The sequence below is a fragment of the Rhamphochromis longiceps genome, linkage group LG16 (genome assembly GCF_057381845.1).
Source record: "Rhamphochromis longiceps isolate RC_006_pf linkage group LG16, R_longiceps_female_GT1.1, whole genome shotgun sequence".
NCBI lineage: Eukaryota > Metazoa > Chordata > Actinopteri > Cichliformes > Cichlidae > Rhamphochromis > Rhamphochromis longiceps.
Window position 1 is genome coordinate 38,248,941 of NC_140572.1, and position 13,161 is coordinate 38,262,101.

A 13,161-nucleotide genomic window follows, 5' to 3' on the forward strand; every position below is an offset into this window, starting at 1 on the left:
TTGCTCACTCTGATGTGTCACTGTGATGTTGATCTTACAGTCGCACTCCGGGTTCCTGGAGTGTGTTTACCTCCACCTACACTCCTCCTGTTGGTCCAGGACATAGGATTCCGTGTTACACCCCCAAAAAAAGCTTTCACAGTCCCACACCCAAAAAACAGGATCTTTATATAAATGTGTAACCACGCGGCACACACCTTTCTCAAATATACATTCCTCTGCAGACTGATTAAAGCCGCTGCAGCGCGGATTACAGAGGAGTGACACTTGAGTAGACAAGAAAGTTACAGCTGCACAGCTCAGAGCACCAAGGTAAGCTCGAGACTTTACAGAGAAAACTTCATTGTTACAGCTTTTCGTAATGTTTGCAGGGTTGATTAGTCTGTGGTTTAGAATTACAGCTTAAAATATGAAGTTACTTCATTCGATTTGAATATTTAAAGTTGTCAAGTAACAAATTGAGTCCGGTGGTTATTGTGGGGTTTGCTAACAGTGACACTTTTGACTCTTTAGGTTTACAAGTGAGAAATGACACCACCTGGCTACCGGCTGATGCTAACTTTGCTTTTTATATTATAGATTATGTGCTCTAGCTCAGATAAATGACTTTTTTTTACTCTTTTTTATTTTTACTTTTAAGTTTGAATGTTCCTCCAGTGGATTTCTGTCCTCAGACTGAGCACAGGTGGACGTTTATGCATCTATTTCTCTTCCTTTCACTTCTCCAGTGGATTCAGTCTGGCTTTCGAGGCTTGTTTTAAGTTGCCTGTGAATTTTATCTGTTACACAGGCAGCTAAAGCAAGCCTTGAACACCAAAGACACACCTACCAGGACATCTCCAAACTGAAGGGGGACAAAATATGCTGTGAAATATATGATTATGAGCTCTGAACCAGCCAGTTACAAAGCTTTTCCTGTGTGTGTGTGTGTGTGTGTGTGTGTGTGTGTGTGTGTGTGTGTGTGTGTGTGTGTGTGTGTGTGTGTGTGTGTGGTGCTGATATTTTATTCCAAGCTGTCTGCTTTGACTGTGATAACTCACCATATAAAAATAAACAGCTGTACACTTGATGCTCTGGTGCTTTTTAAAAAATAAAAAATAAACACGTGTGCATTTGTGCGTGTCTGACCTCAGTCATGTGACTCATTATAAAGATGATTAATGATAAGCAGATATTCACTTTCAGTTCAGTCAGCACAGAGGACTGATTATATGTTATGAACTAAGATGTCAGCTTTACAAAGGCCAGATGTATTTTCAGCAAATTAAAGGAACTAGTTTATGCATCCATGTCCAGTTCAGGGTCATGGTGGGCGGGGCTTTGAACATATCGCAGGTTGCCAGTTTATGGGCGGTATGGCAAACTTAGAATCACCAGTTATTCTAACAGGCATGTGAGAGGAAGTCAAAGAGTGGATTTGTTGCTGTGAGGCAGCAGCGCGAAGCCTTTTTTAAAGCAATGTATCTGTTAAAATCTTTGTTCGAGGTGGCAAAGAGGATGGCTCAAATGTGCCAAGTGACAGAAGTGAAAGTGCTTTTGTGTTTATGACCATGTTATTAACAGACAGCAGGTATATGCTGCACTGTCAGGTTATGATGCATTGATGCTGTTGTTGCGGACGGAAAAAGACGAAGAAAACGTGTCAGAGTCTTTGCATTTGGTGTTTTTAATAAAATGGATTTTGTTGGATGATATAATTTACTGGAAGCAAACCAGGGACACTGAGCATTTCTAAAGACATTAAGTCACCAGAACCTAAATAAATATTAAAATATTAAATATTTTGGTACATTGTTACTGCGTCTTTGACACACTATTTAAAGAATGTTGAATTTTCAAACTATAAGCTCCCCAGCGGAGGATTTTCTTAATAAAGGTAATGTGTGTTATTAGTTGCATAAAGCTCTATCATCAGCCCGCGTTGCCCGTATGATGCCTTATTTACGCCTGAAGAAATGCGCAGACTCTAGCACATGGCCATAAAGCCCATGGGCTTTTCACTCCACTGCTTCTAAAAACACAGACGTATAAAATTATGAGTGGACACGATAACGTCAACGAGCATCACGAGGCATGGTTTTAAAGTTACGACCTCATTACCCCCAGATTGAGGCCATATAACCTTAAACCCACACAGAGCAGGTTAGGAGGGATGAAATGTTCTTGTTTTCTCGTGGCCACTGAAGCGTATTTTTTCAAGGTAAATATTCTTTTTCCAACATGAAATAGGTCTTTGTTGTTTGCCGAGAGGTAAAGAGGCGGAAAAGTGAGGAGGATCTGAACTGGTTTCCATGTCAAACACTTCAATTCACCATAGAAACTCAGATCTTAACGCGGAAACTTTATTAAACTGTGATGGTGGATTGATAAGGGCCGAATTTCTATTGGCCTCTTTTTATTGTGGGCGCCAGGCGGGCTGACAGAGGTAAATTGCTCTTTTAATTAAAGCAATGCACCAGGGGAAATTGCTGTCTGAATATTGTCTCAGAGATGGGGGCCAGTGACAGTTGCCTGGAAACTTCAATCTGTCTACCCGCATTTATTCCAGATCACAGTTATGAGATAAAGTTTAATAAAAATCTTTTCCTCCGCCACCAACGAAATGAAATCCAACCCTTTCTGAACAAGTGAACACAATGAGACAGGACTGCGGAGGAAACCTCATGTTCAACATGTATCTCTCAGGTTCGTCATTTGGTCCCATTAAGAATGAGAGAAACAGCCCGTTTTATATATCTATCGAGATTTTTTACATTTTTCTCCGGGTGTCGGTGTCCTGCCGGCGATGATGCTCCGTTTCCAGGCCAGAGCATTGTTCAGCCTTTTCAATCTGAAAGCCCGTCTGCTCTTTTGTCGGAAATCGGAAATCCTTTTTCCTGGACGCGTTTCCTGGCTTCTAGCAGAGACTGCAAAGGCGACATGCTCCAGGCATTAGACTGCAAATGGACCAGGATACAATTGGAATTTTGAAGCTCAATGTTTGAATTTTTAAACCTTATTTTGTTTTATTTGTATTTTTTTCCTTGCGCTCCAGTTTGCAAAATTTTAGAAAAATCGGAGCATTTTTGAGCAGCTCTAATCTCAGTCCTCCGGTTCTTTCAATGCATTTTTCTACTTTCTTGAGATATTGCGCTTCTTGCTAGATTGTGCCTATAAAATCTGACCATGAAGAGATTTTTGTTCTTCTAAATAAATATTAAATCATAATATTTTGAAATACAAGTGATAAAAATCATCTGCATAAGAAATCCTCTTGTCGTAGTTTCTGGATGAAGATGCTGAAAATGTGTCTGTTTTCATTTCAGATCCAACAGAAAGTCTGTTGAAAGAAAGCAAAGGAACCTCCTGGGCTCCGATAAATACAGGAGTTCAAAAAGGTAAGAGGACAAACTCAGAGCCTCGTCCGCAGAGACGCTAAATACCGTCACTGCGGAGTGTCCAGCTCCTAATTAGCAGTTTACTTATTTTTAATGGAGAGCGTCTTCAAACGCAAAGATATATGAAAACATAAAAAATGATATCATAATAATAAAAATGATGTTAGAAAATAGTCCCACAGAAACCTCTCAAATTATATCGCAAACGGGTCGATACATAAAAATAGTTTCTGAAATAAAAAATATTGATCACAATATCATAATAAATGTTAATAAAACAAAATATATGACAATAATAGCAGGATTTTAATGCGTTTACTCTGCGTTTCATGTATTTCCTATAGTCGCGTCTTTAGGTTTAATAGATCATTCAGCCGGTTCTGAAACGTATTCAGTTCTTTTTCTCATGTTTTTTTTTTTTTTTTTTTTTGCACCATCACATTATTTTTCTTTTCTCCTCTAAAACAGATAATTATCAAAGCATCTCCGGGATCATTTCGAAAGAAAATAAAAATCGTGTTTATTTTATGATTAAAAAAACACAACGGCCAAAATGAATTTGTCACATCTTGTGTTGGACGCTAATATTCACTCTTACTGCTCTCAGGACTTCCTGCAAAGATGTTTTAATTTATTTTAAATTTCTGATGATTATGAGCAGCGTGTTTTTTAAATATATGTTATAGAAAATATGGAGAAGCTAAATATAACCGGACCCATTTAAGCTGCTTTAGAGGAGTAAATAGAGATTTGTAAAATGATGTCATGATGGAGTTATTATCTTTAATTATATGTAATAAAATAACTGCGTATCTTTTGCGTGTCTTACATTATTTAATACCTGAATTTTCAAATATGATGAAATTCACAATATTATCTTTCATGAACTGATAATGCTGAATTATGTAAACCGTTATTTTGAGACCAGTTATCTATCTATCTATCTATCTATCTATCTATCTATCTATCTATCTATCTAGATATATCATTTTTTACTTTCTAGACAAAATTTTGTATTTTTTGGTTTGTTGTTGTTTTCGGGATTTATTTCAGATTATTTCCGGACCAGTTGTGATTTTCTTTTCTTCCTACACTCAGGGAGTGGGCAGATTCAGCTCTGGCAGTTCCTGCTGGAGCTCCTCTCTGACAGCACCAACATGTCATGCATCGCGTGGGAGGGCACCAACGGAGAGTTCAAGCTCATCGACCCTGATGAGGTGGCCCGGCGCTGGGGGGAGCGCAAAAGCAAACCCAACATGAACTACGACAAGCTGAGCCGGGCGCTGCGCTACTACTACGACAAAAACATCATGACCAAAGTCCACGGCAAAAGATACGCCTACAAGTTTGATTTCCACGGCTTGGCGCAGGTGTGCCAGCCGTCCACCACCGAGCAGGCCATCTACAAATTTCAGGGCAACTTCTCCCCGATCCCCTTCTCCGGGATTTCCAAACTGAACCTCGTGGCTCCTGGCGTGGGGCCTTCGGGGTTCTCCTACTGGGCTGGCTCCACACCAGCGGCTCTGTACCACAGCCACAACCTCCAGCCTCCGGGGCCGTTTGGCACCGTGTCCCCGTCCCACATCGGCTGCGTCAACAACATCAGCAGTCTGAGCACCATCAACAACCACTACAACTGACTCTCGATGCGTATTTTAGACACACCGGGAAACCGACACACTGCAGTGAGGGAGGACAGACAAACAGCACAAACACGCTGACTTTGGTGTTTGGCGGGGAAAATATGATTTAGGCTCAAAGTGGTTCAAAATTAGATGTTTTTAAAATGTCAAGTCAGGCTTTTTAAGCGGCGCAAAGTTGTGTTTAAACTCAAGATTATGACTAATGACACCGGACGTCTTCTTGCATGCAAGTAAGGCACGAAAACGTAGAAATTAAATATTTAATTTAATTTAATTTAATCCTTGTGGAGAAGCGATTACGATCAGATTACGCACAGTGCTTTGAACCTGAGCGCTTAATTTGATCCATAAATATTCCAAATATGAAATGTCCTTATTTAGGCCACTATCAGTGAGACGTAATCGGAAACCAAATAAAGGTTTACACGATGCTTGTTTTTGAAACAACAAACAAATAGTGTACATATATTTAAAAACGTTGAATAAATAATAAATTATCTTCCAGATCCATTTCCTATCAGACCTCGGCTCCCTCGCTCTCCCAGCCCTTTCCCTGAGTTCAGTGTTTGTTTTCACATCTTCAGGTGGATTTGCACTGACGTGAGCGCGAGCTGCCAAACTACCATCGGACTAGTGGCGCCATCTTGTGGTTATGGATGAAAACAGGCTTGTTGGACTGGAATGAGACTCGCTTGAATCATGCTGTCACGTCGATCACCGTTTGGTTATAAATCAGATCAGACGTAATGAAACTCTTTGTAGGAAAAACAAACCTCACGCAATAAAAAATGAAAGCAGCGCACAGACACGGGGAACAGGAACTTTGTGTGAAATAGGCTGAGTAGAAACCGAAACTGTGAATTCCCAAACTGCTCTGTAAATACTGTAGAGTAGAGACCGGCTCAGACTATAGAAGCTCTTCAGTGATTTTTAAAGTGAATTCATTCACACTGTGACTAAAACAACTGTACCAATAAAAATACATAAATAAACTCTTCTGAATAAAAATGTTGTCAGTATTGTGGGATTCATTTATTTGAAAGCGTGATCTTTATGTTGACCCAAACGTGGGTGAGCCTGTAAATGTCCTCCATGCGCCAAACCGTCAGTGCTGTTTCTCAAAATGCAAACTTTTATTTGGATTTGTGGACTGACCGGCTGCAGCAGTCTCGGTAATCAGAGAAAAGTTTGCAGTATTTGTCTTGATGCATGCTCAATCATCCAGCTAAATCCCAAAGGTTGATTCTGTTCACCTGGACGCAGCGTGACTTCCTCAGTCTCAGCTGACTGCAGGTTTCTTATAAACAGTACATTTGCACAATGACTGAAACCAGCACCACTGAATGAACAACGGGCTGTGAGGTCAGTTTCATGATCATTAATATGCAGATTGTCATGACCATTGATCATCAACCACTGGTCTAAGACCATTGATCAATGCCACTCTAGCACAACAAAGAGAGCTACCTCGTCAGCCAGGACTCTGCAGTCTATTTACACCAGGGGTAGGCACCTCCAGGCCTCGAGTGCCGGTGTCCTGCAGGTTTTAGATGTGTCCATGATCCATCACAGCTGATTTAAAGGGCTAAATGACTCCTCAGCATTTCTTGAAGTTCCCAGGGTGGGATCTAAAACCTGCAGGACACCGGCACTTGAGGCCTGGAGTTGCCTACCCCTGATTTACACCAACAGGCCAGTGGACACTCTTTCAATGATGAGGATGTACACATCGTGCGGAGCACCGAGTCAAAGAGGCCATTTACGTGAAAAGGGAACGACCATCTCTGAATCGAGGAGGGGGCCTAAGGGTCCATCTGTCACCATCTTACAATGCTGTGATTGCAGCCATTCCCCAACTCTCTGTGAATGGGACTCATGGCCATGGATCAGTGGGCTTTGATCAATGTGCATGTTAATGATAAAGGAACTGACCTCCCAGCTCATTGTTCATTCAGTGGTGCTGGTTTCAGTCATTGTGCAAATGTGCTGTTTATAAGGTTTGAAACCTGCAGTCAGCTGAGACTGAAGACGTCACCTGGATCAGTGACGAAACGTTTCTCTCACTGACAACGTCCAGATGAACAGAATCAACTTTTTGGGAGTCTCGCACATTACATCAGCATGAGCTCTAGCATCAGCCACACTTTATATTACTGGTTTGTCAGCATGATGGTGTCTATGATGCTGTAACTGACAAAAACAACATATTTCAGCTCATAATGTGCTCCTGGTCCTGCAGTGACTCATCCTGTTGGTCCAAACAGACCCACAAACAACCAGCCATCTTTATCACTGTGAATTACAAACAACAAACAGACAAGCTTTATTTGTCACATTTATTATTACAGGTGAAATGCATGTGTGGCTTCTTTAAAAAGAAGAAAATATTTATTGTTCTTTCAGCTGTGGAAGTATAAAAATATACAGTAATGTGAAATTGAAGCGTTCCTAAACATACGACTGAAAAGTCCATCAAATGTGCTTATGCTGTTTCAAGTGTCAGCTGCTGCTCATCGTGAAAGTGACTCCAAATAAGAGACGTAAAATAAGGGCAGTAAATCTTTTCATCCATGTGGGGGCAGCACAACTCTTCCAACGTCAGGATCCAGCTTATGTAACCAGGTGATAACAGAGCTGCTCTAATATAGAACATGGAGCATTTGCAAATAGCAGATTAACCCCAAACCTCATTTTATGAAAGTGCGAGACTGCAGAGGTTTGCCTGGGTGAGCACGACCAGTGGAACAATGGGACGTTCACACGTTTTACTGGTTATATATAAATAATTAAAACAACATTCTTAGCAGATAATGTCCTTTATCAGTCAGACTGATCAGTGATTCAGAAGGAAGGGATGTGTGTGTGTGAGGGAGGGAGGGAGAGGAAATAGAGAATGGTCCACTCATTCACAGCACTGTTTGTGTGTGTGTGTGTCCTGCATATCAATTGGAAAGACATGGAGTCGCTATTGACAACTGAATTTCTCTCATGCCTTGGTCCCTTACCAACAAAAGAGTCATGGCACACACACACACACACACACACACACACACACACACACACACACACACACACACACACACACACACACACACACACACACACACACACACACACACACACACACACACAAAGAGAAGAAGGGGGTGAAAAGGTATGGATGCCTCTTGTGTTGTTTACCCCAAACTGTGCTTCTTGTAATACCAACCATGGAAACTCCACGGGGATTGAGTCACTTCCACAGCACCGCGATCGTCACTGTCTTCTCCGCCAGCAGCTCTGCCACTAATCTGCTGTGCCTATTGTTGCTGATCCTCATCCTCGCGCTTCTTGCATAACAAACTAGGTGGGTGTTTTCCTGCAAGCCACAGGATTAACAGTGTGAATGCAGACGACCGAGGAGCGAAAAGAAAACACACGAAGGAGGAGGAAGAGGAGGAAGCGAGAGAAAGAAGAGCTAACTGTGTTACTTGGTGGCACCCAGGTCATTAGTGAAGCTTCCTTAAAGGTCTTGTTTGTCACTTGAATACTCGAATTCAACAATTAATCGCGTCATATCTGGATGTGCTGGCAGTCATTTAGAGAGGAGAGCTTATGCAAGCTGTCCACCTCAAACGCTCCATCGATTCTGGGCAATATTAGTAAAGGTTTCATTTACATGAACTTGAACATAGGCTTCAGCTTCTGCTGTGTAAAAATGGATTTGTAGATGCTGAAAGCTCCAGAAATGATAACATGAGCTTATTTGAGCTGCAGACCAGCAGTTTAAGTGGTTGATGCATTCACTTGTCTTATCAGACCAACAGTAAACATGTAGTTTATCAAACTGCAGCAAAACAAAAAACTATTTCCTAAATATTTGCCTAAATCCGTCACATACTCGGTGAACAAAAGCAGGTCCCTCCATCACAGCTGTGCATTATTAGGACAGAGTAAGGCAGTCACTGGGACTGGGTTGCTGTGTGTGAAGTGTGAAGTGCAGTCAGTGAGTCATTCCTCCAGCAAGAGAAAGTGGTAAGAAGCCTCTTCTAATTTAGAACAGCACACCTACGTGGTGCTGAAATAGACTTGAGAATCACAGGGTGAGAGAAAGAGACTGGAGGATAGGAGAGGCTGAGAGAGGTGAGGGAAGGAGAAACAAGAGAGGTAAAAATCAGAAGGGAAGAACATTTAGACCAATGTGCTGCTGATTTATGTCCTTTTATCAGAGACACCTATATTTTTAGACGCTGACCTTGATTCTCTGAGTTAAAAAATAAAAACAAAAACACCCAGTACTTATTTGCCCCCATCTGGAGAAGAATGTCCAGAACACGAGTGCATGAACCCACTGAAGACACGTTTTTAGCTTTAACAGTGGACTAATTATTAGCTTTTATTTGAGGTTTGGTGTGTTGAATCCACCTGAAACCAGTGTAAACATGTAGTGGAAGGTGAGGCTCCCGTGCACTCTCTGCTCTCCCACACCTGTTCGATATCGGACTGCATTTCGAACAGTTTGATGTGGAAAATTAAATAAAACATATCAATGGTCAACGTTACACTGAATACAAAAGCTTCAGTATTTTGCTTGAAATGTTAATTTGTCAGTTTAGATAATGGTCTGGGATCAGAGCGACCTCTGCGCTTCAAAACCCTGTTTGGGATTTTGGCTGTTACATAAAACTAAATGGATGAATAATCATGCAAATTGATGCGGTGTGAAATGATTCACCGGCAGAGAAGACAAAATAACAATAAACCCTGTGTAGGTGTGTGATGAATGAAGGAATTAACATTACGTATTGTATAACTGGGTTAAATGTAAGAAAGCGTCATGCAAATGCAACAGCATCGCCTTACGTAACGCGGGTGTAAGGTGAAGGAAATAAAGTAAAACGAGCTGATCAGTGAAGCGATTGAAGATTTCTGGGATCCTCACCTTGCTATTTAACAGTGGTGACACAGTACCTCTCGCAGCAGCCCGTCGCTGCAGTAATCTAGTTAAAGAGATTAGCAGAGTGGTTATGTAGCAAGTCGACAGCAAAATAGACATAATCCCTGTAAGGTGTTGTCCTGGCTGGTCCCAGTTTGGTCCTTTTTCCTCCCATACGAATGAAGATGGCAAATGTTAGGTCAGAGGGAATCCCATTACATGGGAGAAAGAAATAAAGTACTCAAAATAGGAACTAAGGTTAACTAAGCCGCCTTTCTACTGGAAACATCCAGACTGATAAAATGCCTCCAAGCATGCAAATAAAGCATCTTTAAAATCTTAGTCACATAAAATAAAAACTATTATAATCACAAAGGTTAGAGTAGTAAATAAAATGACATATTGTAACAGTATGAACTGTTTTACACAAGGCTAGCTACAGATGGGTGACAAATTAAAGGGTCTTTGCAAATCAATGCAAAAGTTGTTCCAAGTAAATCATCTGTATCCAGTAGTGTAAAATGTTTATCTTGACTTGTATTTATTTGATTAGATTGGTGCAGATAATCGCTCTGAACCCAGAATTTAGTAATTTTGACATTTCTCGAGTCTTGTCCATAGTTCAGCTTTCAGGACCATAGTGACATTCCACCCATGCATATGGCTCGTGGGGGTCCCTGATAGGTAAATATGAAATTAAAGTGAACGGTTTGTTAGGGCCTTCACAGTCTTCAGATCCTTAATTCCGTTAAACCAAAAAGCTAAATCAGAAAATACAAAGTCTGTTTATGTAAAACTGAACAGAGAACAAGGAAGCATACAGGGAACAGTAACAATTCATGCAAAACAACGGAAACCAAAATATACACAAGGCCAGAGAAACACAGTGGGCTAATTCCACAATACGACACAGGTGGGAACAAGAAACATGCAAAAGCAATCAAATAGGCTACAGCTGGACAGGTCGTCAGTCTCTCGCAGGGCCAAGAGAGACAGGCACATACAACACCGAAAGAAGGAAAAGATCAGCAAATATAACTCATACACACATGAAAAACTAACCTTCAATGTAAAGCAGGAAATGAATGAGAGACAAATAACTAACATGAAACAAGATAACGGAGAAAGACAGGAAGCAAGAAAAGCGGAAACACAACAAAACCGAACTAACAATTTCAATGTATTTATTTACACAGCACCAAATCACAGCAACAGTCACCTCTAACAAAGCCCCAACAATCACACGACCCCTTACGAACAAGGAATTGGTGAAAGTGGGAAAGAAAAACTCCCTTTTAACAGGACGAAAGAACCAGGCTCAGGGAGGGGCGGGGCCATCTGCTGCGACTGTTTGGGGTGAAAGGACCAAACACAAGAAAAACGATGACTCAAAACACTAAATGAGGGGGAAACGTTTGGAAGAGTTTCATCTGTCAAAGCTGCAGCTCTACAGACTGCACTCGAGTAACAGTTCCTTATTAATATACTTTCTGCTTTCCACTGTCTCAAGCACTGATTTGCTCAATAATACGTCACGTGTCATAGTCGTAGATTTCTGGAAATGTTTTATAAAAAAGAAACATGAAAACTTTTAAATAAATGATGGAATAGGAAGTTTGAAATGTACCTTTGAAGTGTGGTAGACTATAAATCCACAGCAGCAGAAAATGAAAATTGTTCACTTGCAGTACTGAAATTACAACAAGAGATGCACAACTTCACAAACCCAGTGTAAAAACAACAACAACATGTAACTGCAAGTTTCTATAAGTTACAAACTCACAAACTCATGTTTCATATGCAATAAAACAGATAAAACACGTCAGTGTTTGAATTGGACAAATGTACAATTTAATGAAGAAAAGTATGAGCTTATTTTGAATTTAGTGGAAACAACACGTCGTTGACTCCACGTTTCCCACTGTGGAGCGTCCCGTCTGCTTTCAGCAACAGTCTGTAAAGATCTGGGAACTGAGGAGAGCAGCTGCTGGACTTCTGTTGCCCCGTTCTTGTTTCCTGTCCTGTCACGATGGGACAAATGTTTTCAGTCGGTGAAAGGTCTGGACAGCAGGCAGTTCTCAGCTGGACTTTTCTACTAGTGTACAGTAGATGAGTTGTGCTGTTGTAATCGCTGAACTCTGGAGTTTAACATCCTGAAATATGAAGGCCTTCCCTGAATGTCATCTGGATGAGAACATAAGTTGTTCTGAAACCTGTATGTTCCTTTTAACACAGATGGGGTCTTTCCAGTTGTGCAGACTAGACAGTTTCACGGGCACTAATGCACCACCATAGCATCAGACATGCAGGCTTTTTGTCGTGGTTGTGGGTTGTTCGACATGGTTTTTGTGGGGGTTCTGGTTTATTTATTTATTCATGTTTATTAATTCCTCCCTCTGTGTTCTGTCCTGTTGTGTCAGGTCTCCCATATTAAGTTCATTCATGTGTCTGCTTCCCCCGTTTAGTTATCACTGCTTGTGCTTTGCTTTTCACTTTGCTTCCCTGGTTGTTGTCGTCCTTGATTTGGTTCAGCTGTGTCTCATTGTGTTCAGGTGTTTGCACTTCCCTGATTGCCCTTCTGTGTGTATATATATATATATAGCGCACTCTTCGCCTCATGCTTTGTCTGAGAGTCTGTTCACATTTGCTCAGTAGTTTAAAGGTTTCAGTTTCCGTTTGGTCTTTGTGGTTTACCTGCCAACAGATTTAAGAAATGGCTCGTTTTTCATTAATTCCTGCCTGTGTTTGGGTCCAGATTCCAACTCATGACACTTTGAAATTGGGTGCTAATAACAGGCTGGATGGTCTCTCTCCTCTTCAGTCCAGAGAATGTTTGTTTTCTAAAAATAAGATTTTGATTTGTCTGATCGCAGAACAGTTTTCCACTTTGCTTCGGTCCATTTTAATTGCACGTCGGCTCAGAACGTTGTTTTGGTCATGTTCACTTATGGCTTCCTCTTTGCATGAAAGAGCTTTTAACACGCATGTGTGGATAAGCTCCACTCAGTTCTTTCTGAGGTGTTAATGAGCCCATGCAGTGATTTCTATGACAGGGCCATACCTGTTTTAAATAGAGTTGAGGTTTGAAACTCTGAGATGCTCCTTCTCTTGTTTTGTTTCTTACTGATTACTGCTCCAGCCTTCTGTTGCCTCCATCCCAACTTTTTTGAACATGTTGCTGAATTAAATTCAGAATGAGCAAATGTTTTTCTTAAAATGTTACGAA

The 13,161-nt window shown here is 41.0% G+C and overlaps 1 protein-coding gene across 1 annotated transcript; it reads left to right on the forward strand.

The window, feature by feature from the left end:
* Nucleotides 1-2,295: 2,295 nt before the first annotated feature.
* Nucleotides 2,296-6,016, forward strand: fev (FEV transcription factor, ETS family member). Its single transcript, XM_085384485.1, has 3 exons — nt 2,296-2,685; nt 3,306-3,377; nt 4,476-6,016. The coding sequence occupies exons 1-3, from the start codon at nt 2,637-2,639 to the stop codon at nt 5,015-5,017; spliced, it is 663 nt and encodes a 220-aa protein (XP_085240611.1). The 5' UTR covers nt 2,296-2,636; the 3' UTR covers nt 5,018-6,016.
* The last annotated feature ends 7,145 nt before the right edge of the window (nt 6,017-13,161 follow it).

Excerpts from the sequence above, each read along its gene's own strand:
- fev (XM_085384485.1), top strand. The coding sequence starts at position 2,637 with ATGAGACAGGACTGCGGAGGAAACCTCATGTTCAACATGTATCTCTCA. Across the intron at positions 2,686-3,305 it reads GTTCAACATGTATCTCTCAG|ATCCAACAGAAAGTCTGTTG; the intron begins GTTCGTCATTTG and ends TTTTCATTTCAG. Across the intron at positions 3,378-4,475 it reads AAATACAGGAGTTCAAAAAG|GGAGTGGGCAGATTCAGCTC; the intron begins GTAAGAGGACAA and ends TCCTACACTCAG.